The sequence below is a fragment of the Piliocolobus tephrosceles genome, chromosome 10 (assembly GCF_002776525.5).
Source record: "Piliocolobus tephrosceles isolate RC106 chromosome 10, ASM277652v3, whole genome shotgun sequence".
Lineage (NCBI taxonomy): Eukaryota > Metazoa > Chordata > Mammalia > Primates > Cercopithecidae > Piliocolobus > Piliocolobus tephrosceles.
Window position 1 is genome coordinate 13,040,350 of NC_045443.1, and position 24,593 is coordinate 13,064,942.

A 24,593-nucleotide genomic window follows, 5' to 3' on the forward strand; every position below is an offset into this window, starting at 1 on the left:
AAAAAAAAAAAAAAAAAAAAAAAAAAAAATCATGTAGCCGAGTGTTGTGGTGCATGCCTGTGGTCCCAGTTACTTGGGAGGCTGAGGCAGGAGCACTGATTGAGGCCAGGAATTGAGACTGCAGTGTGCTCTGATCACATCTGTGAATAGCCACTGCATTCTGGCCTGGACAACATAGTGAGACCCTGTCTCCAAAACAAAATAAAGACAAAAAATACCACTAAAAAAATAACAAAGTAATATTATGAACTGGCTCAATTCTCACTTTCTCAATTAGGCCTACTCTTAAAATGTTTTACACCTTGTAACCCCATTCCCTAACCCCATCCCAATCTTCTTCCTATGTTTTACTTTTTCTTTCTTAACAGCGCTTATCACCTTTTAACATACTATATAATTTAGTCATTCAGTTTATTGTTTATGTTTTGTGTCCTCTGCTAGAATATAGGCTGCACCATGGCAGGGATTTTTATCATTTTTTGGTCACTGATGTACGCTGAACACCTAACATAGTGCCTGAACATATCAGACCCCTCGGTTAAATGAACAATTCGGGGCTAAACAATAAAAATGATGTCTTCAGCCTGACAGAGCTAAAGACGACAGCACTTAGGACATAGTGAGTGAAGTGTTTACATAAGTCTCACTCACTCATTTACATAATCAACATCTGAGCACACACTAAGGGGACAGCGGTGGGAACTCAAACAGGAGAAGTGGATCCACCGCAGCCAGATGCAAAGGCCTCGAAAGACATGCTAAAGAGTTTGAACCTGATCCTAGATGCACAGCTATACCTACGAAAGGGTTTTTTTTTTGAGACAGAGTCTCACTCTGTTACCCAGGCTGGAGTGCAGTGGCGCGATCTTGGCTTATTGCAACCGCCGCCTCCGAGGTTCAAGTGATTTTCCTGCCTTAGCTTACTGACTAGCTGGGACTACAGGCACATGCCCAGCTAATTTTTGTATTTTTAGTACAGAGGGGGTTTCACCATGTTGGCCAGGCTGGTCTCGAACTCCTGACCTCAGGTGATCCACCCGCCTCAGCCTCCTAAAGTGCTGGGATTACAGGTATGAGCCACCACGCCTGTCCTGGAAAGGGTTTTAAAGTAGAGGACTGGCATGATCCAATTGTGTTTTGGAAGGATCCCTCTGGTGACAGTGGAGGGACAGGGGAAATGGCAAGGGGTTGAGAGCTGTGGGGCCACTGGAACCCAGGAACAGCCAAGTGTGAGATGATGAAGGTGGGAGAAAGGCAGATTTGAGAGGTACCTGTATGTGGAGGGAGGTAAGAGACAGAAAGGAAGAGACGATTCTTCAGGGATTCCAGTTAAGCCTCTGGGTAGGAGAAGATGCCGCTAACCAGAATAGGGATTAAAGGCCGAAGAGTAACATTCGGCAGGAAGGGCAGCTGTAGGGGTGTACATGATTTAGTTTGGGGGGCATATGAATATTAAGGTCCCTCTGTGAAATACATTCATGCAACAATTATTATCTCAATGTGTGTCTGACCATGTAAAAACCTCCTTAGGCTTGGGACAGAACTGGAGTCAGAGATACTGATTTGGGAAGGAGAAGGATCTAGTGACAGAAACTTGGGAGTTTCTATCCAGTGAGTAGGTACTGGCTATAATCATGGTAAGAAGCGACATGTGGCAGAGACGTTGTGCAAACAGCAGGCCAGAAGCTTGCTCCTTAGAATCCTAATATCTAAGTGGTGGGTGGAGAAAGAGGACAGGGCAAAGGACAGTGAGAAGGGGCTGAGAAGCAGAAGGAAACTCAGCAGAGAGTGAGATGGAGAATGTCATCATTCAGGGATTCCTAAAATTCACTCTGGGAAAACCCCCAATTCTTTATATTTATTCCCAGGCAGACTGAAATGCTGGTAATGCAGATAAAATTTTCCCTATTGCTTCATCATAGAATCCTTTTACTGGAAAACAAACCAACTGGGTGGGCTATGGGAACAGATACATGAGAGTTCTCCTCTCTGCTAATTTAACCAACCACACTGACTCCCATCACAGAACCGCACAAACAAGCCAGAAACCAAACCCTACCACGAAACCCTGGTGTATGAAGGAAGCCTAGCTCTGGCTGACTCTGCGTGTATTCGTAGACACTTTGCCTCATTGGTTCCTGCCTCAGCTTCCAGTCTGGACATGGAGCACAGTAACAGTGCGTGCGCTTGAAGGTGAGTTAAGAAATGCTCATAAAGTGCTTTGAGTCCCTAAAAGAAATAAACGTGAAGTCTGTACATTATTTTTGTAAGCCTGTGAATACGTCTCTATCTATAAACGCCTCATCTTGAAAGAAGCTCTCCTCCAGGGCAGTGTTTTATCTCACGCAATGTCAGAGCTCAGTATTCCGAATAAAGCATTTGGTTACCATGGGAACTGAGGAATCTCAAACATACACACACTCCTGATTCCAGAAACACAAAAGGAGCTGACTCAAAAGGTCTGGAAGCGTTAGAAAGGGGAAAGATGACACAGGCAATAGCGAGGGCTAGTGGAGGGAAGTGGGGCTTTCGTCCAAGGAAGCAAAAAATCATAACGCATTATCTTTCAGGGAGTGTCCGGTGCAGGCATGCAGGGAGGAAGAATGACTCTGAGCTTGACCACTCAACTTCAAAACTTTAACAATCAATGGATCAACACACACTGGTGTACGGTCTGCTGTGCATGCAGCCCTGTGCTAGGCAAAAGAAGTATCAGAGCAGGAACTGACAGTCTTGCTGCAACAGGAAGACAGGCTTCACACAATAAGCATTTCATTCAACCAGGCTAGACCCCTGCTTATTGAGTTGAACATCACCGAGCACAAAATGCAAGCCAGATACCATAAGAGCTGTAAGGATGATAAAGACGCCTCTCCGCCCTCGAGAGCTCTAAGTGTGGTGGTCGGGAGAGAAACACACAGAAGGATTATGCTGGCTGGAGGGAAATGCTGGAATGAAGGTGGAAGGTACATCCAGAATGTTCTGGGGGTGAGGAATAGCGAATGATGGGTTCTGACTTAGAACACGAAGGGAAGGTATTAAGAAAGAGGTGATATTAAGCATTTATTGAGCATCTCTACCTTTTTTGTATATGTGACCTTGTCTGGAAATAGAGTATCTCTTCTTGATGCTGGCAATGAACAATATGACAACCTTCTGTCCTCACAGAGCTTCCAACAAACAGAGGCTGGGGAGGATTGAGAGGAGCTGGGGACGTATGAGCAAAGGTCTGGAAGTGGATGTTGTGTCCGGGGTGGGAGTCATGTTGGGTGGTGGCGGGTGGGACGCTCTGAGATCAGGTCGACATGGGAGTGGTGCTGTGTGTGGAGGGTAGTCAGTGCCATCATGGGGCATTTTTACTAGGACTTACTGCCTGGTCAAACATTGGGGACCCAAAGTTGACCCACCCTCTCCTAGTGGAAATGAAGCATCTCATTACTAACTGGGTTTTTGTTCAAACCCGTGTCTGGTTGGATGGGCCTGAGGCCCCCAGCCAGAGCTGAGCAGCCTCTGAGGAGGCTCAGTTTCTGAGCAAAGACAGGCGATGTGATCAGTCCTGTGCCTTAGGCAGGTGGTGATAAAAGGACACTTTAGAAGGATCAGAAATGGGAGAGCTGGGAGCCAATGCCATGGCCATGATTCAGGCAAGAGATGATGAAGACCTGTGTAGATGCAAGGGAAGGGACAGCTGGGAGCTGACCAGGTTGAGCCAATAATTAGATGCAGAAGTGAAGGAGTCAGAATGACATTGGAACAGCATGGGTAGGAGGAGGGAGGGGACCATCACTAAGACAGAGAACACAGAAAGGGATCTGATTTTGCGTGGAAATCTGCATTGTGTTTTGGACATGCTGATTTGGGAGATAATTGAGGAGAATTACGTGGTGATGCCTCCTGGGAGCTGGAAATGTAAGGCTGGTGCTTGGGAGAGAAGGCAGCACGAGACATGTTGACCCGGGCATCAGCCACAGAGAAACAGCCTGAAGCCCCTGCCTGGTGGGAGTTTATAAAAGACTTACGGGATAACTGACAGCTGTAGGGGGAGAGAAAATGGCGATTAGTTAGGCTGAGACACAGAATCTTATCATCGGCAAGGCTTTTGGAGGTGAGGTGGCTTAAATATTAGAGATACTTAATAAATGTTTGTCAAATTGAACCAAACTTCCCACCTAGTGCAAATGTCACATGGTATAAGTGTCACCCGTCTATCCAGATGGCACTTGAATTCTTCCAGGGGCAAGGACATTACTTCATGACATCCATTTTACTGTTAGACACCTAAAATAGTTCCTGGTATAGAGTAAGTGAACAAGGAATCCACTATCTTTCGAATGAAGGAATGAGTGAGTGGGTAAATCACATTGTCTCAGGCCCCACGCTGAGTCTGATGGGATGACAAGACATTCAGGGGAGACAGAGAGAGGTCAGGCTGGAGAGTTACCAACATACTGGTGACAACTGAAGCTATGATGGGGACCAAGATCTTTATGGGAGAGAGCAGAGAGACAGAAGCACAGGAGAGGCAAGGATGAAGCTCTTTTGTTCATGTATCCATTCACCAACTTGTTTTTGTTTTTTATTTGGAGACAGGGTCTCATTATGTTGCCCAGGCTGATCTCAAACTCCTGAGCTCAGGTGATCCACCTGCCTTGGCCTCCCAGAATACTAGAATTACAGATGTGAGCCACTGTGATGGCCAATTCACCAACTTCTTATTGAATACTTGTTATATTCTAGCCAAAGGCCCTACCCTTGGGAAGCTTGCATTCTAGTGGGGAGAGGGCAATAAATAAATGAGTAGATAGAGATATATAATGCAATTGATTATAAGTGAAGCAAAGCAAAATAAAGCTGGATAAAGGGACAGAAAAGCACAGGGGGCTATTTTCAATAGCAGGGTTGAGCAAGTCCCCTTTTAATCGAAGTGAGGGGGCAAAGCAAGGGTGCTAAGACTGAAAACCCTTGGCCCCAACTTCCTGTGGTTACAAACAGGGTTGAATTGTCTAGGAATATGGGCAAACACTGGTCTGTAAATCTCCTAAGTGGTAACGTGAGAACTCCCTAAAGGTTTAGCAGTTGAGCTCTTTCTTCCAAATTTCTCTTTCTCTAGGCTGAACTTCCCAAGCTGCCAATGGCCTCCATTGGGGCCTGGTCATTTAGAGGTAAAAATGACATCAGCAACCTAGGTGCTGACAGCTGACAAAGTTCTTTCAAATGCACAATGAAACTGGCCTTAACAATCATGCCTTACAAATCTTATTTTATAGATGAGAAAATTGAGGCTCAGAAAGATTAAACAACTTGCTGCAAGTTATAAAACTCATAATTATTGGAGTTGTTGAGGTTCTAACCCAAGTGTATCTGCAGTAACTTTGACTTTGTTATTGTTAATTCTAATAAAACTTGATCAAATTCTCAAAGGGAGATGAAGTTAGGAGGAGGAGAATAGGCTAACATTTACTGAGTGTCTACCTCATGTCTAGGATTGAGTAGGTATTTACAGATATTATCATATTTTATGCCCACAACACCATAAAAGCTAGGTACTCATGCTCATCTTACAGATGAGGAAACTGAGGTGCAGTGAGGCTGGCAATATACCAAAGGTCCTATGACCACTGAGTGATGAACTGGGTGGGAGCATAGGTTACTCTGAAAATAAACTCCTGGTTTCCAACTTTTTCCTTTATATCTAGATATTTCATTTAAACCGTGAAAGTTTCATTAAGACCATTAAACTTCTCCTGCTGTTGGTCCCTATTGAGAACCCGGTGCTGAAATGAGCTGAAAAGCCCAAACTCTAACCTAAGGGCATAGAGAAAGGACAGTAGTCTGGAGTGTTGCGACTGATCTAAGTGTGAGGATAATTCTATTGCCTCTTGTGAATACTAAACATATTCTGATAGTGCCATTTTTTTCACAGCCTTCTATTCATCTAAAAGCTCCAGTAATTAACAATGCTAATAAATGTATAATTCCTTTGTAAACATCTCTTCACAAGGTCATAAAAGAAGGAAGACTGAATGAAGGATGCCAGGCTTTCATTTTAGAATTAATTTTGTCATTGAATGCACTCACTGCATTATTTGATAGAGTACTTTTGCATTTGAAGTAGTACATTTGCCTTCCACCATCTCATTAACATTGCTTTCAAAAGAATCAGAAATAACACAAATCACTGCAGGGTACTTTTGAATGCTCATTTGACTATGCAGTGACATCAAGTGGCGAGTTGAGGAATGACCATATGCTGTGTGAGAACTCCATGTTAAAAATTCCGTGGAGCCAGGCTGGACACCACATCTGGCACTTTCATCTGTTTAGATTTCAGAGAATTAAAAGGAAATGGTCACCGACCTGCCTTTGATAGTACCCTTTAAAGAGATACCCCTTCCCACCATAAGAAACCAGCATTCCTTAGAGAAATGGCTAATTCCAGCTCTGGGGCAAGAAATGCTAAGATGTGCTCAAAACATCTCATTATACCAGAAAGCCAGGGAGCCATCAAAGACTACTAGAGTTGTGTCAAAAGGACCAAGAAACCAAATTGAAGAGGCTCCCACTGGCCAACAGTGGGGCAATCAGAGCATCAATAAGAATAATAACTGCAACAAACTGAAACATATCAAATATGTTTAAATTCATACGTTTATAATTACACTCAAAAAACAAAGATGCAGACCACCTCACCTTGAGAATGTTACAGAATGAAACTATCATTCTGAAAACTGGTAAATAAAGAGAAGTTATCAAGCAAGCATGTATCTGGCTTTTTCTATACGAAATAAAGGAAGCCAAATAGTAAACAAGGGGAAGTTCCTCTTTACCGAAATATTTCAGGTAATAAAAGAAGAAAGAAAAACAGAGAACATGATCGTTGTATGGCCTCTAATGGAACAAGACATCTAGGCAATGATGAACTATGGTCACCAACATGACTCAATCAGGGACAATCAGACACTGTGGGCACCTGAAGGAAGTAAACACCACCACCTAGGAAATATTCTCACCAAAACTTCAAAAACTTGAATCTGATCCGGCCTTTAGTTTCAACTACTAATTTACAGGCAATACAGGGCTCGAGGGATGTGGTAAAATGTCATGGAAATACAATCAGCAAAATCCAGTACAGATAATAATAGGACAAATGATCCACAGATGGAAAGGAAGAATGTAAAGGTGTGTTGGTAAAGAAATTCACAGATTAATAAAAGCTTAAAAATGTACCATCAGCCAGGTATGGTTGTGTGCAACTGTAGTACCAGCTCCTTGGGAGGCTGAGGTGGGAGGATTACCTGAGTCCAGGAGTTCGAGGCTGCAGTGAGCTATGATCACACCACTGCACTCCAGCCTGGGCAACAGAGCAAGGCCTTGTCTCTTAACAACAAACAACAAAAAAGTACTGCAAGATCTGACTTGGATCCAGATTCTAACAAAATGTTAAAAACAAATGATGGCCGGGTGTGGTGGCTCACGCCTGTAATCTCAGCACTGTGGGAGGCCGAGGGAGGTGGATCATGAAGTCAGGAGTTCAAGATCAGCCTGGCCAAGATGGTGAAACCCCTTCTCTACTAAAAAACTACAAAAATTAGTCAGGCATGCTGGCAGGTGCCTATAATCCCAGCTACTTGGGGAGGCTGAGGCAGGAGAATCGCTTGAACCCAGGCAGCAGAGGTTGCAGTAAGCCGAGATCGAGATCGCACCACTGCACTCCAGCCTGGGCAAGAGAGAGAGACTCTGTCTAAAAAAAAAAAAAAAAAAAAAAAAAGGGGTGGTGGCTCATGCCTGTAATCCCAGCACTTTGGGAGGCCGAGGCAGGCGGATCAACTGAGGTCAGGAGTTCGAGACCAGCCTGGCCAACATGGTGAAACTCTGTCTCTACTAAAAACACAAAAAATCAGCCAGGCGTGGTGGCACGTGCCTGTAGTCCCAGCTACCCGAGAGGCTGAGGCACAAGAATTGTTTGAACCTGGGAGGCAGAGGTTGCAGTGAGCCGAGATCATACCACTGCACTCCAGCCTGGGTGACAGAGTGAGACTCTGTCTCAAAACAAAAACAAATAAGATAATGGGGGAAACATGAGCACTGAATATTTTATATTACAAATTAATGAATTACTATCAAAATTTCAGAAAAAATAAGGTATTGTGACTATATTTAAAAAAATCTTCAGTAGTTACCTGAAATATTTATGAACAAAATAATATAATGTCTGGAATTTGCCTAAAAATAATCCAGGGTAGGGCTGGGTGAATGCTGTGAAGATACACAAGACATAGAATTGGCCTTGAGTTGATCACTGCTGTTGGTAGGGGATGGGCACATACGGTTTCATGATCTTGTACGCTTCTACCTTTCTATAAGTTTGAAAATTCCCATACTAAAAAGTTAAAGACAAAAGAAAACAATATATATCCACTCATTACCCAGGGTCTGGTAAAACAAATGATCAGAAACTAGCCCCATCTGCTTGAAGTCTTAATGTGAGCTGATTCAATCATGTCTGTCTCATTCCTTATGAAATAAGAATGAACAGACAGAAGGGGTAATTGCCAAAACCTGCTTCAGGTCATAAACATTAGGTAATATATAAATAGTATCTTAGTAAATACTGAAAGATATTTAACAATAATCCTATAAGGTTATATTACATGCACACACACACACATCATATATAGGAGGTTATATTATCAGCACTTAACAAATGGAAAAGCTAAGTCTTAAAGCGGCTGAGTAACTTCCCAAGCATCATCCTGCTAGTAAGCAGTAGAGCTGGAATTCAAATAAAATACAAGTTTATTATATTATACCTGCTGCTTCCCAAACACAGGAAACAGAAGGGAAAAGACAAGCAGACATCTAACCCAGGGCACAAGATTTAAGGAGGCGCTCACTCTCAGTCCCCATCCTGCACTTGGACAGCTGTGAGAGTGAGTGCTTCCTTCAATGCTGCACCCTAGGTGCTTCTCCACCCTAGGAAAAGATAACGTTAAGTTAATTTGCTTTCTTCACACCCTCTGAAGGGAAGCTGGGAAGTCTGAATGAGGACTGCAGGACAAGCACAGGAGCTGAGGCTCTGGTGCCAGCTCCCAGCTGCATTACATTCACTGTCCTCTGGGGGGCCCTGCAGTCACCTGGCCTAGGACTGCACACAGCAGTGAAGCCCACATTCTCAGAACATTCACAGAGCTCCAGGGAAAACGGTCCCACCATCAGGTGCAGGGTTGCAGTAGGGCAGCCAAGTCTGGAGGTCCCTGAAAGTGGACCAATACTCAGTACAGTGCAAGATTATATGTATGAATTTTTCAGGAGGTTGCTCCCGAGCAGAGCCAAACCACCTATGGTTACTTCTGGTGAAGATCCTGGTCTTCCCCTGAGCCTGGTTTGGTGCCTGTCACATGGGAGGATTTTAACAAATGTGAGGAGTCATCAATGACCTAGAAGAGACTTGGTTTCTGAGCGCAGGCTGGAGTGTGAGGGACAGAAACTAGTAACCATTTGCACCTGCTATTCTCTATAGTCAAGGGAAAATGACCCCTCATGAAATCCTGGAAATAGGACCAGGATGACAAGAGAACAGATGTGTGCTCTGCTCAAAGGACTACCACCCAGGAACAACAAGGAGGGTGGCAGCCCAGCTCTGGCAGATACTCCCTGCTCTCTGGCATTAAAGGGAGTGTGGGGTAGAAATCAGGTATTCCTCAGCCCTTTATGCTTCCCATGTGTCCACGAATCCAGACCACGGCTTGACTTAAGATATTTGCTGAGTCTTCTAGAACTCTGCTATGGCTAATGTAGACATTCATTGCAAACTTAAACAAGGCTTCAGCTCTATCCATGAATTTGGCAACTGGCCAAGGCATTTATTCTGATAAAATGCAATTGTGTGTGTCCTGCAACCTGAAGACATTACAATGAGGAACTGTTAGGATTCAGCATTTCCTACTTAAATTAATTCAGCAACCATAAAAATGTGATGCGAATGCTTGCTAGAGGGGACGTAAGGAGTGGTACAGGGATCAAGTGCCACCCATGGATGCCCGAAGGATCATCTCCTTACATGGAATAGACAGTGATGCCTTCCCGTTCCTCAATCTTCACGCTTTTGTCACTGGGAGCTGGTGGGTCGCTTTGAAATTGGTTTGGAATCCGGAACCAGACTTTTAATTTCTTCTGCAGAGAGCCATCTTCATTGGGGAATACGGCAAAGGAAATAGGGACTGTCATCCCCATTCCAATTCCTGAAAACACAAAAACACAGAGTGAGGCAGGGATCAGAGACAGAGTTTGCTCAGGGCTGTGGAAGACACATTAGTTTCATTTGTCTTTCAAGGTGGTATTTTTTGTTCTTGAAATTAACAATGAACATTTCAAGTGTTAAAAATACATAGAAATACATGAACATCTGTTATTTGTATATGCTGTTGGTAGGAGTATAGTGGTACAACTCTAAAAAATGATTTGGCAATATACATCAAGACTGTAGATTATCACTCTCTCTCTCTCTTTCTTTCTTCCGATAGAGTCTTGCTCTGTTGCCCAGGCTGGAGTGGAGTGGTGTGCTCTCGGCTTACTGCAAAGTCTGCCTCCTGGGTTCCTGGGTTCAAGCAATTCTTGTGCCTCAGCCTTCCGAGTAGCTGGGATTACAGGCAGGCACCACCACGCCCAGCTTATTTTTGTATTTTTAGTAGAGATGGGGTTTTGCCATGTTGGCCAGGCTGGTCTTAAACTCCTGACCTCAAGTGATTTACCCATCTTGGCCTCACAAAGTGCTGGGATTACAGGTGTAAGCCACCATGCCTAGCCAGTATTTAATTACTGCCTATTTAAAATATCAATCTAAAATATGGAAAAGGCTATAGGTAATAAGATATTCATTACAGCAGAATTATAAATTCTGTTCAGAACAGGAATACATCTATGTGAATTACAGACACATGATGCAGTATAATGTAGCTAAGAATTATGCTTAAGAAGACTCTTGGGCACTAGTGGAAAATAATTATGAAATAATAACTAACAGAAGCAGGATATGTAATTGTAGGAACACTAAGATTACATTAAAAAGCCCTAAAAAATATATTCAAAAGACAACATTGATTGTATTGAATGAGGAAATTAGGGAGTACTGTTTTGTTATTTTCAAGGTTTTCTTTAGTGAGTTTTATAATTCTTATACATATTTTCATCTAAAAAAATGTTAAGACAGTGTTAAGAAGGAAAAGATTTCTTCCTGACTTCCTACAGGTTAATGTATCTTCCAAAGTCTGATTACTTTAGCCCTAGTAAATTTTTTTTTAAAGCAAGTTTATTAAGTAAGTAAAGGAATAAAAGAATGGCTACTCAATAGACAGGGCAGCTCCTAGTAAATGTTATTAAGGATAATACATGTTTTTAGCTCTTTAAATTATCAGCTTGAGAAATATCCTAAAAATTAAACATGACATCTCTTTTTTTCCCCTTGCTTTCTGGCCCATCTTTGTTTTGCAGTGATTCCAAAGTGCTACCCAAATTAGAGGGCTTCTTACGAGTCCAACTCATTTTAAAATATGGTTTACATCTAACAGGTATACCTTTCATGAGACTTCAGGCTTATCATTTTAAAAGTAGAGAGGTGGCCAGCATGAACTGCCAAGCTTTTAAGAGCGGGATAGGCTAAGAATTCTCAGACCCTTCATGTGCCAGACAGGGTCTGGAACCCCCCTGCTCACTGAGCCTAAGGACCCAGGAGAATCTGAGCTACCAGGGGCTGACTCTGGGGATCTCCAGCCTGATGCTGGCCTTGCCTTGTGCTGTAGCTTAGCTTACTGTGGGCACACGTCACCTAGTCAACCAATCCAAAGACAAAATAAGCACTGCAAGGTTAAAAAAAAAAAAAAAAGAGCATATGGTCCCACACCTGGGAGTGAAGCAGGAACTCAGAGATATTGAGCAGGGATGCCTTCAACTGAGGGACAGGCTGGACTGATACCAGAGTGGTTTCCCCAGATTCCTGCAATACACTGCTTGTTCACATAGTGCAGGAGGTTTGCGGGTTGCTGAAACACCTCGCTACAGGTGCCTTGTAGCCCCTCACTTATGTTTACCACTGATGAGGTGAGACCTTGCAAAGCTGGCCCCTGAGACCAGAGCCACGTCCTGCAGGGGTACTCACCCTTGTCATTGGTGCCCCCCGCATACTTTGCGACCTTAGGCATTGCTTCCCGTAGAGCCTCATCCACAGGCTTATCTGTCACTTCTACTGTGGCAAATTTGCCTCCTTCACAGGCCCTTTCTTCATAGGAGACTTCTTCCTAGAGAGAGAGAAGGCACAGTGTTTAAGAGTTACAAAGTAGCAACTTGCGATGTCTCTAGAAGCAGTAACAGAAGGCTGAAAAGCTTTCCTTTGTGGGTATGGCCATAGAGCAGAAGGGACAGGCCTGAGTATGAAGAGCTGTGAGAAACAGGTTCTGGAATTCTTGTAAAGAAAACGTTCAAAGCAGGAAAATCTTATACTTGATATTCTTGGGGAGATGAGAGAAGATATTGCATCCTGAAAACCAGAATGCTACAAAAATGGAACACTCAGAGAACGAAAGAGCTCTCAGAAATTAAAAATCTGGTAACAGAGAAGAAAAATTCAGTAAATAGGTTGGAAGATAAAGTTAAACAAATAAGAGATCCAGAAAAATATAAAAAAAGAAGAACTTAGAAGGGAGGAAACAAAAAATACAACGACCACAATCCAACAAAACTGTGAAGCCCCCAAGATTAGGTTCATTCTAGTAGGAGGACTGCAATTCAAGAAGAATCAGAGTTCAGTTGTCCCTTCGCATCCTTGGGGGACTGGATCCAGGACCTCTATGGATACCAAAATCCATGGATGCTCAAGTCCCTGATATAAAATGGTATAGTATTTTGTGTATAACCCACACACATCCTCCTATATACTTTAAATCATCTCTACATTACTTACAATACTTAATACAACGTAAAACCCAAATAGTTGCTATTCTGTGTATACACACATACACACACACACATATATTTTATTTATTTATTTATTTATTTTTGAGACAGTGTTTCGCTCTGTCACCCAGGCTGGTGTGCAGTGCTATGATCGTGGCTCACTAGCTTCGACCTCCTGAGCTCAAGCAATCCTCCTACTTTGGCCTCCTGAGTAAGTGGGACCACAGGTGCATACCACCATACCCTGCTAATTAAAAAAAAATTTTTTTTTTGGTAGAGTCTCCCTATGTTGTCCAGGCTGGTCTCAAACTCCTGGGCTCAAGCAATCCTCCTGTCTTGGCTTCCCAGTGTTGGCATTACAGGCATGGGCCACAATGGAAACCGCCTTTGCAAAATTGTAACTGAGGAAATTATGACAGTAAAAGAAATCAGACTTCACTGACTCTATCTTGTTTCTAACCCTTAAGCTGTCCTTGTGGGATTCCTGGGCGTAGGCCGAACTAACTGTGGGAAGGAATTTAGTTCATGGTTTGACTCTGAAAGAAAATTGGTAACAGCCCTTTCCCAATAAGACCCCCTTCTGGCCTGGGGTTCAGTCTGACCTTGCAGGACTAATAAATTAGCTACAAGATTAGAAATTACAATTTAGAGGTCATGCAGCCTCTGGCTCCAAGAATCTGAACCCCCTCAAATTGCTCCTGGGGATAACATCACTATTATAAAATCTAAGATCGGTGCTGGAGATATTTTCCAGACTCTGCACTCGATGGACCAGCTGACACCATTCAGATCAGTAATCTGGCCCAGCCAGTTCTGCCATTGCACCGAGGAACAGAAGACAGCAAGAAAACCTCACTTCAACTCCTCCGTGATTCCATCTCCAACCTGACCAATCAGCACTCCCCACTCCCCAAGTCTCTACCTGCCAAATTACATTTAAAAAATCTCACCCCCGAATGCTCAGGGAGACTGATTTGAGTAATAACAAAACTCTGGTTTCCTGCAGAGCTGGCTCTGCATGAATTACTCTTTCTCCATTACAATCCCCTGTCTTGATAAATTGGTTCTATCTAGGCAGCAGGCAAGGTGAACCCAATAGGCAGTTACACCATGCCTGGCCTCTACTGTTGATTTATGTATTTTTTATTACTGTATTGCCATTTAAGAAAAAAAAATATTTTCCATCTGGGTTGGTTGAATCCGTGGATCCAGAACCCACAGACAGGAAGGGGTGACTGTAGTTCTGTTCACACCAGACACAGCATATCCTCTCCCAAACTCTTGTCTCACTAAATCACAGCCTCCCAATCTGCTTAATGCTTAGCTCCACTGCCTCCTTACATGTAAATCCTTCTTTCATCTCCGCATCACCACTTTCTGCATTGAGGCCCTGTCCTTGGACTATCCTTTCCCTGGTGTTTAGACTCATTATGGACCTCCGCAGCTCTCCTTCAGCACACCTCCTGCTCCTTGCCACGTGATCGCTCATATAATTTAATTTTGTATTCCTGGACATACTGTAAGGAAGTATTCTTCAAACTCTGAAAAAAAAATTACAATCCACAAGAAGGAAAGCATTTTTAACAGGCTGTCTTATCATGAACATACACATAGTCAAAATAAAGTTTCACAAAGTAATGCTTTACCCTTATGGATGAGATGCATCCTGGTTCTTTTTTGTTGTTGTTGTTGTTCCTTCCCCTATCCTGTTTTCTTCTCTTCTACTCTACTGGAGTGAATTTTATTCTATCCCATTAGAAGAAGAAAAGTTGGTCTATGTTTATTTGACCATCTGATAATGAAACATTATTTTAGTTTTAACAATCTGTAATAAAGCCTTTATGGGCAGAAACTATACCACAAAACTTTACATGTTAGAAATGCAACAGATATTTATTTGATTAAGGTGCTGTCTCTCCTAATAATGATTATGAAAAACAGACACGTGGTAGGGAACCTGGCTGCCCTAGATTGGTCAAATAGGTTTTTATGTAATATCCTAGACTGAAGATTCCCAACTAGGGAAGAGGGTGTGACTCCCAGGGGGACAGAAGGTGTCTCTGGAGGAAGGCAGCAGTGTAGGGCTGTGAGTGGCAAGTGTAGTCTCAATGAGCATATTTCATATTTCTTTTATTTTTGAGACAGAGTCTCACTCTGTCACCCGGGCTGAAGTGCAGTGGTGTGATCTCTGCTAACTGCAACCTCTGCCTCCCAGGTTCAAGCAATTCTTCTGCCTCAGTCTCCTATGTATGTAGCTGAGACTACAGGCACGCGCCACCACTCCCAGCTAATTTTTGTATTTTTAGTAGAGATGGGGTTTGCCATGTTGGGCAGATTGGTCTCAAACTCCTGATCCCAGGTGTTCTGTCCACCCTAGCCTCCCAAAGTGCTGGGATTACAGGTGTGAGCCACTGCGCCCGGCCTTAATATTGTAATTTTAACCCTGAGTGCCAAGTTCCTACTTAACCCCCACTTCTCATGGGGTAGAGGAAATTGCGCCAGACCAGGAATCATGAGGCAGCAAGTCAGCCTTGACTTTGGGGCACCGTGCGGAATCATTCTGAGGCTGCTGTGAAGCCCTCCATCTGGTGACTCTGACAACTTCCAAAGAGCCTTCAGTAGCAAACTGTTAAATAAACTTAGGGTGTTTTGCTCTTTCTGTTGCAACAGAGAATTCCAGAATCCCCCTTTCATTTGAGTACACACCTACTCTTGGCACTTGTAATGTTTTAAATTCCAGAAACACTATCCTGTGAATCACAGAAGTTCAGAACCTAAACTGGTTTTAAAGTTTACCTAATCTAACTAATTTTATCAAGGAGAAAATGAAGAACCAGAGAGAGACTAAGCTGCTCAAAGTGACGTAACTACTGAATGGTGAAACTGAAACAAAAATTCCAGTTGCCAAACTCCAGTGTACTTTAGTCTCATATTCACTGCAAGTTTCTCTATAGCTATGGGGGGTGAAGTGAGCATTTAAACCTCTCTTTCTTTTCTTTATCCTCCTTCTTTTTTTCTTTCTTCTTTCTTTCTTCCTTTCTTTCTTTCTCTTTCTTTCTTTTTTCTTTCTCTCTCCTTCCTTCCCTTCCTTCCCTCCTCCCTCCCTCCCTCCTCCCTTCCCCTCCCCTCCCCCTCCCCCCTCCCCTCCCCTTCCCTTCCTCCCTTTCTTACAGGGTCTCATGGTTGCTCAGGCTGGATTGTGCAGTGGCACAATCTTGGCTCACTGTACCTTCAACCTCCTGGGCTCATGTGATCCTCCCACCTCATCCTCCTGAATAGCTGGGACTACAGGTGTGTGCCACCATGCCCAGCTAATTTTTTTGTATTTTTTTTCTCTCTCTTTTGTAGAGACAGGGTTTCACCATGTTGCCCAAGCTGGTCTCAAACTCCTGAGCTCAAGTGACCCCCCCTACATCAGCCTTCCAAAGTATCTTGCTTTTTTTTTTCTTTTCCTCTCTTTCTCTCTCTTTCAGATGGGGTCTTGCAATGTTGCCTAGTCTGTAACCTCTCTCTTTAGCCACTGTGTTAGATACTCTGGGTGGACAGTTGTATGCCCATGTCAAATTCAGAACAGAGGTATCAGAAGTCATTTTAGGCAGTTACTTCTTTTACAAATGGGAAAACCAAAGACAAGATCTCACTGGAGAAAGAGCTAACTGGCTCTTTCCTTTGGTCTTTCTTTTTTATTCATTTAACCAACAACTACTGAGCATCTACTATGTGCTGAACATTGTTCCAGGTGCAACAAGACAGAGCTGAAAGTCTTGGTTCCTGATATCAGGATCGGCATGGCCTAATAAGGGAAGATGCCAGGAAAACAGAAGGTTATCATATGATGACATTTTTAGGGGGCGAGGAGTGCCAGGGCAGTATGGGAACACAGGAAAGGACCACTTAGGTTAGTTAGTTTAAGGGGCATGGGTGTAAGTGATAACATGTTTGGGAAGGTCAAGCTGACTTTGAGGCGGTTACAGATCACCCAACTGGACGTCCAGTCATGACTTCATTGATTCATGGAATAAACATTATCGAAAACCTTTGCCAGGTGCTACAGATTTGGAGATGAATATGATAGGGATACTCAGGAGGGTGGTGAGGAGAATTACACAAATTATTGCACAAGGCGGTAAATGCTCTGATCATTTAGGGGAGGAGATTCCAGGCAGTGGGTACCCCAGGAGCAAATGAGGACAGGTCAAGAACAGTATGATAACTGTGGGTACAAATAGTACAAATAGTTGTGGCTGGAGCAAAGACCGTCCAGCAGGACACAAAAAAGGTGTTCTGGCAGGGTCCAGATCTCAGAAGAACTCAGAAGCTGTTGTGGGAGTTGGATTTTGTAACCATTAGTCCAGTGATGGTGATTTGATAGCAAGCCAGTTCATCTACCCTAAATTCATTCAACTGACATTTGTGACCAAAATCCTATGTTACAAAACATAGGATTTTGCAAGTATGTCTGGGTCTTGAATGGAGGGTCTCTGCAGCAGAAAAGAGATCTATAAAATGGCATGAGCCACCCGGAATCTCGGCCTGTCCTCCAGGTAGAAAGCAAGGAAAGAAAGGCTGTCAAGAAAGGACTCCAGCTCGACTCGGAGAGGCAAGTCCCCCATAACAGACCTATCATCCTTTAAGGCTTGGCTCAACTCCACCACCTCCTTCTCCTGAGTGATCTCTCCTTTCTAGGAACCCCTAAAGTCAGATAACTCTAGAGCTGGAAGGGGTCTTATGTGTCCATCAGTTCACCTCCTCCTGATATAGACAAGCAAACTGTCCATTGGGCCGTTGGACATACAGCTCTGGAACTCAGCAAGGGACTGGCATAGAGGTGTAAATCTGGGAGTCATCAGCATAAGGTGAGACTGGAGCTGTGAATGAGGTTGGGATTGTCCAGAGAGCATATATAGGGCACTCTACACCAATCTGTGTTAATTAATCCCCTGCCTAAAGGCATTCATACACCAAGTTCTTAACCTGCCTTTGATGACGCAGGCACCACTGAGCTTCTACCCACTTTGCCAGCCACACTCACAGCACCTGCTCTGCAGCTTTCTGCTGTTTCCTTTGACGCCACGGTCATTTCCACACCAGGGCCTCTGTGTCTGCTGCTCCCTCTCCCTGGAGCATTCTCCTCCTGCCTTTGCCTGGTACCTCCCAATTCATCTAACAGGCTCCAACCTAAAAGTTATTTCCTCAGAGAGGATCCTGACTTAAAATAGGTTCCCTATGATGTTCTTACCCACCCTGTACTTTCATAACACTGTGGGGAAAAGAAAGAGAGATCAGCCTGTTACTGTGTCTATATAGAAGGAAGTAGACATAAGAGACTCCATTTAGTTCTGTATTTGAGATGCTGTTAATCTGTGACCCTACCCCCAACTTTGTCCTTTCAAGAGACATGTGGTGTGGTGACTTAAGGTTAAAAGGATTTTGGGCTGTGCAGAATGTGCTTTGTTAAACAAGTGCCTAAAGGCTGCTTGTGGTTAAAGGTCATCACCATTCTCTTAAATCTCAAAAAAGAGGAAAACATTTGTCTCCTGCCCCTCCCTGGGCAATGGTACATCTCCGGGTAAAACCCATTGTGTGCTTTGTTTACTGAGTAAGGAGAAAACCGCCTTTAGGAATAAGGTGGGGCTTGCTGGAGCAATACTGCTAAAAGGTTTATGGAGATGTTTGCATCTGCATCTCAAGGCACAGCATTTTCCTTTAAACTTATTCATGTTACAAGGATTTTTGTTCATATGTCTTACTGCTGATTTCCTCCCTACAATGATCCTATTTTCCAGCCACTCCCTTATCTTTTAGATTGTAAAGATAATTAGCAATAAATACTGAGGGAACTCAGAGACCGGTGCCGGCATGGGTCCTCTGTAAGCTGAGCGCCGGTCCCCTGGGTCCCGCTTTTCTTTCTCTATACTTTGTCTCTGTGTATTATTCCCTTTTCTCAAGTCTCTCATCCCACCTAACGAGAAGCACCCACAGGTGTGGAGGGGCAGGCCACCCCTTCATAACACAATACTTCTTGTAATTACAATTAAATGATGTGTTAAACTCTCACCCATAAGCCCTACAGGGTCAGCACTGTTTCTCTTGTTCACCGTTCTATCTCTCTGTACCTAGATGTACCACGTCTTGCATATTGTAGCCACTCTACAAATAGTTGTGTGAAAGGAGAGATGCAGAGTAAAACCTAGTTTTACTCTAATGACAAGGAATACAAGAGCCAAAATAGGTGGGCAGAGAGATGAGGACCTCGTCTAATAGGATCTCCTGGAGAAAAGCTGGGCCACAATGTATTAAACCAGTTCCAGTGCAGGGACCACTTGTTTTCATAGCATCTGTATCCATAACCACTCATTTGAACCACGGGACCACTGTGAAAATTCAAGCTTGAGAGATGGAATTGTAAAACTACTCTAGTTCTCCAGGGAGCTCTATTTAAATTTATTTAACTAGAATTCTCTACTGCTGTAGAGAATAAGGCAGCTAAGTTAACACAGTCTTGATTCTTAAAATTTAACATCTTTAGTGCATTTGCTTGTGACATGGAACACAATAATAGCCCTCCTTCACCCCATCTCCATTAGTCTATGCTCCCAATCAGTTCCTAGATAGAGATTTTGGCCTGTGGCTACAAAAATCAATTTTCAACATTCAATGGGAACCTTGGTCAAGTTCAAGTCCCAGACAAAGGTCTAACAAGAATGCCTCTGGCTATGGGATTTGCAAGTCCTTTGAAAGGTCAGTTCTTGCCACTTCATGTAGTCGGTATACATGCTAATGTTGGAAGCCTGCTTTCTCATTACAAGAAAATACTGATCATAATAATTAACCTGACAGAGTACTTTCTATTTGTCTGGTGTAATTTTAAATGCTTTACATGGATTCATTCATTCAATTTCTCCAATAACCCTGTAAGGAAGTTAGTGCTTTAATCTTCATTTTCAGATGACACTGGGGAACAAGAGGTTAAGTAACATGCCCAAACTGCAGTGGGTGAATAGTGGAGCCAGGACTCAAAGTCAGGCTATCAGGTCCTAACCTGTGTGCACAGGCTAGACACAAATCTGATAAGGACGTCAGTTACTAATATCAGTCCTGCTCTGAGCATCCAAAGGCCCACCCAATCTAACACAGAGAGCTGTCTATCCTTCTCCCTCCTTGAGCAATTAAGAAGGTACCTGATAAGGTCTGCAGCAGTACTGGCCTTCCTGCCAAGTACTTGGAATCAGTCCTGAACATCTGGTGAGCCTGAAGCCCATGCTATATGGGGAACATGGTATGCCATCATTTGCCCAGGAGAGCGGACAATAGTTTCTGACCCATGCTGTTTCCAGGATAAAAGATAATTTCGCCAGGCGCGGTGGCTCAAGCCTGTAATCCCAGCACTTTGGGAGGCCGAGACGGGCGGATCACAAGGTCAGGAGATCGAGACCATCGTGGCTAACACGGTGAAACCCCGTCTCTACTAAAAAATACAAAAATCTAGCCGGGCGAGGTGGCGGGCGCCTGTAGTCCCAGCTACTCCGGAGGCTGAGGCAGGAGAATGGCGTGAACCCGGGAGGTGGAGCTTGCAGTGAGCTGAGATCTGGGCACTGCACCCCAGCCTGGGCGACAGAGCGAGACTCCGTCTCAAAAAAAAAAAAAAGATAATTTCAGGGAGAGGTTCTCTTCAAAAATAATACCCTTAAATTTGTATATTTAAAAAAAAAGATTTACAGGCCAGGTGCTGTGACTCAAGCCTGTAATCCCAGCACTTTGGGAGGCCGAGACAAGCGGATCACGAGGTCAGGAGATCGAGACCATCCTGGCTAATACGGTGAAACCCCCTCTCTACTAAAAATACAAAAAATTATCCAGGGGTGGTGGTGGGAGACTGTAGTCCCAGCTACTCGGGAGGCTGAGGCAGGAGAATGACGTAAACCCGGGAGGCGGAGCTTGCAGTGAGCTGAGATCCGGCCACTGCACTCCAGCCTGGGTGAGAGTGAGACTTTGTCTCAAAAAAACAAAACAAAACAAAACAAAAAAAAGATTTACAAGTATCTATGCATAATTAATTAATTTCCCATTGGCATTGTTATTCTCATCTTAGAGTTGAGGAATTCAAGGGCTCACAGGGGATATTGAGTAACTTACCCACACTTTACCGTAAAACTAGGGGGAAGCTAACCATTTCCATCTCTAACCAAGTACTAGTATTGAACAATTTCACAATTGGTTATCTCATTTGACTTCAGAATAATCTATTAAGATATGAACTATTATTTTCTCCCAGGATTAGCTTCAGAGGGGCTAAGTTGGCCTGTGACCATACAGCTAGAAAGAATGAAGCTGAGATGAGCACTGATATAATGCTATTACTATATTTGTAGAGTGTGTATACTACTTTACAAAATGTCTTCACGGTTTTAAATAAATTAATATTTATAGTAATTCTGGAAATAGATGGAAAAGATATTTTTATACCCATTTTACAGCTGCAGAAACTGAAGTTCACTTGGGTTAAATGATTTGCTTTAACCTGGTACCAGTATCCCATATGGCCCCATATTCCCATCAAACGCTGACAGAAGATGCTTATTAGGGAGTTCTCCTTATCCTAGAGGCCCCAAATTAACGGCACATGACGTTGCATTAGTATGAATCAAACAGGAAACAGAAACTACCAGAGTATTTAGAGCAGAGGCACCTCAATGCAAGGAATTGGTTACACAGATAACAGAGGGGCTGAGATGCCAGCAGGGGACAGACAGGCAACCTAGAGGTTAGTAAGCACCCCAGGAGACATTGAGGGAGGATTACCTGTTACCTAAGTTCAGATACCTAGGTTACTGGGTAGGAGCTAGAACCATGGTGGCCTGTGTAGCCGAAGCCGAAGCCACAGAGAAGGTCCTAGTAGTATGGCTCTAATGGGGTAGAGAAGGAGAAGAAATACTCTGGTTTCTCCCCTCTTATCTCCCAGTAGTGACTCCCACTGAACAAACGTAGCTGGGCGCCAGCTGACATTTGGCCTGGCAAACAGGCTAAATGGGTCAGCTTCCACTCCACAGGGAGATAGCAGAGCAGGGAACGGGTGAGGAAGGAATCTGAGGGCACAGGCCACGAACCAGCCCAGACTCTCCGCCTGTGTGGGCCATCATCATTAACCCAAAAAGAAAAAGTGAGTCCCATTCCATGACAAAAAGCAAGAACACATGGATTCTTAAAGTGTTAGAACCACAGGAACCTTCATCAGGGCTGTTAGGAGAAAGGCTGTGGTTTTGAGTAGGGCAGCTACCTGATGGGGAGGCCAGTGATGCTGCAGACCTTACCAGGTGCCTTTTTCATTGCCCAGGGAGGTGGATAGACAGTTCTGTGTGGATGTTCAGAGCAGGACTGATATTAATAACTGGCATCCTTATTGCATTTGTGTCCAGCCTATGCACAACTATGTCAGTTGCCCTACTCAAAACCAAAGCCTCACTCCTAACTCTCCCTATTCCTCACTCCCCTTCCCTGCTTGCTTTTCTTCATAGCACTGATCACTATCTGATCCATGATACATTTTATTTGTTCATTAGCCAATAAAACATAAGTTCCATGGGGGCAGAGACTTTTGCTGGTTTTACTCTTTTATCCTGTTGCCTAGAAGAGTGCCTGGCACATAGCACTCAAAAAATAGTTTTTGTTGAATTAATTTTAAATTGGGTAATTTCCCATAAGAATTTGGATACATGGTTTTCCTTAAGAATTTGGCAACAATGTTTCATATCGTATCACTGCATAGCAACAAGTGGCTGGAACTGCCCTCTATAGATGGGGACCTGAGTTCACTCTCTGACTTGCCTCAGTCCCCACCATGCCTTATAGCCTAAAACAGCTAGTGTCGTCCATTTCCATTACCTGCCTGGCTGCTGCAGGTATTCAAATGTGGGACCTCTGATCAGAGCTAAACTGTTCATTCTACATAGAGTTGGGGAAACAGAGATAAGAACAGGTGAAACATCTCTGGTTGCTCAAAGAGTTCAGATTAGAGTCTAATTGACAGCTTTCGTGATATGAAGATCATTGTACTAGGTATCAGAACTTGGCCCCCAGGCAGTACAGTCCTTTCACAAATGAGGCATCATATTGGGAGCTCTGTATACAGCTGCACTGTTCAAACTACCTGTCTACCGGGAGATTATAATCTAGCAGCATTCTCCTTGTTTTCAGGGGTGCAGTCCAGTTAGCCCATGTTAGCACTGATATAAATTTGGGGGAAGACAGCTATTATGCTCTCTTCACTCATTCTGTACTCTAGGTACCCAACTCCAGCGGATCTATTTGGCCAAAAGCAATGGTACAGCTCTGGGCCTTTGTGCATGCTCTTCTCTGTTGTGTGCACTCCTACACATCCCTGAGGCCCAGCTGAGGACACTCCACTGAAGGCCCCATCATAGCCCCCCGGCAGAATTGACCACCCCTGTGCTCCCTGCCTAGCGCATTTATTTCTATTCTGCACAGGTCTTCTTCTTTTACACAGTAGTCCCCCTTATCTACAGCAGATACCTTCCAAACCCCCCAGTGGATACCTGAAACTGTGGACAGAACTAAGCCCTGTATCTACTATGTTTTTTCCTATACATACATACCTATGATAATGTTTAACCTATCAATTAGGCACAGTAAGAGACGAACAACAATAATAAAATACAGCAGTTATAACAATATGCCAGCATTGCTAAACTTGCACTTTGGGGCCATTACAAAGTAAAATAAGGGTTACTTGAATACCGCCACGGTCGATCCGATCACCAAGCTAGCTACTAAGTGACTGAGGGCGGGTACTAGAGATAGGAGGCTGACCTTGAACAAAGGGGCATTCCGGTCCCAGGAATCAAGATTTCATCCTGCTATGCAGCATGGCCGGAAACTTAAAACTCAGGACTTTTGTATTCCTGGAATTTTCCATTTAATAGTTACGGACAGCAGCTGACCACGGGTAACTGAAACCGCGGATAAAGGGGGCTACTGTCCTCAGTACTCTAGTACTTGGGAATTTCTTGCCACACTCATTTCTGCAACCGAGTGTCTCTCAACAAATCAAACTGTTCGGAATGTTTGGAATATTTAAACGAAAGAACGCATTCAACAGGCAGTGCCCAACTCCCCAGGTTGGGATTCTCTCCTTGGATGAATCTCTCCTGTCTACCCCCCTCCTCCCACCACCGGCTGCAGGGGGACCTCTCACTCCTTTCCTTCCCAGTCCAAGTGCTGGGCGGTGGAGAGCCGCACTCGTGACAGACATCAGAACGAACCTTCGATAGCACATTCCTGCCCCACCTGCCCCTCAGCACCCGCTGCAGCCCCGAAGAGGGTGGGGGTGGGACGCAGCAATCCTTCAGGTCCTCGGCAGCCCTGAGGGCCTACCTTGTCCCCTTTGCTTAGGACCTGCCAAGGCCACGTCTCTACGCTTCCGAACAGCGAGTTCTTGATCATGCCCAACATGGCGTAGCCGAGACGCGCCCGACGCACGGGAGGACGTGAGGTGGCGGGGGCGACGGAGCACCACCGGCAGCGACCACCAGCTGCAGGGCGGCAAGGCGGCAGGGGCGGCGGGGCGACGGGGCGGTGAAGCGAGAGGCGGGGCTAGAGGCAGGCCAGAGGGCGTGGATAGAGGGCGG

The 24,593-nt window shown here is 44.2% G+C and overlaps 1 protein-coding gene and 1 long non-coding RNA gene across 3 annotated transcripts in view; one reads left to right on the top strand and one right to left on the bottom strand.

The window, feature by feature from the left end:
* Window positions 1–7,229, top strand: part of LOC111552080 — an 18,557-nt gene extending 11,328 nt beyond the window's left edge. The window contains exons 1-3 of one of the 2 annotated variants that reach the window (XR_004229157.1): window positions 2,408–2,459; window positions 2,571–2,966; window positions 5,924–7,229. This is a non-coding gene — a long non-coding RNA (uncharacterized LOC111552080). Of the gene's footprint in view, window positions 1–2,026; window positions 2,194–2,407; window positions 2,460–2,570; window positions 3,138–5,923 lie in introns of those variants that run through there. The other variant, XR_002734544.1, reaches the window with a different exon arrangement.
* The window catches only part of HEBP1 (heme binding protein 1), a 27,853-nt gene extending 3,260 nt beyond the window's left edge, over window positions 1–24,593 (bottom strand). The window contains exons 1-3 of the mRNA XM_023226172.1: window positions 24,340–24,593; window positions 12,155–12,293; window positions 10,061–10,241 (exon numbers count right to left, since the gene is read on the bottom strand). Of these exons, the coding sequence (XP_023081940.1) occupies window positions 10,061–10,241; window positions 12,155–12,293; window positions 24,340–24,417 (398 nt within the window). The 5' untranslated portion in view covers window positions 24,418–24,593. The remainder of the gene's footprint in view (window positions 1–10,060; window positions 10,242–12,154; window positions 12,294–24,339) is intronic.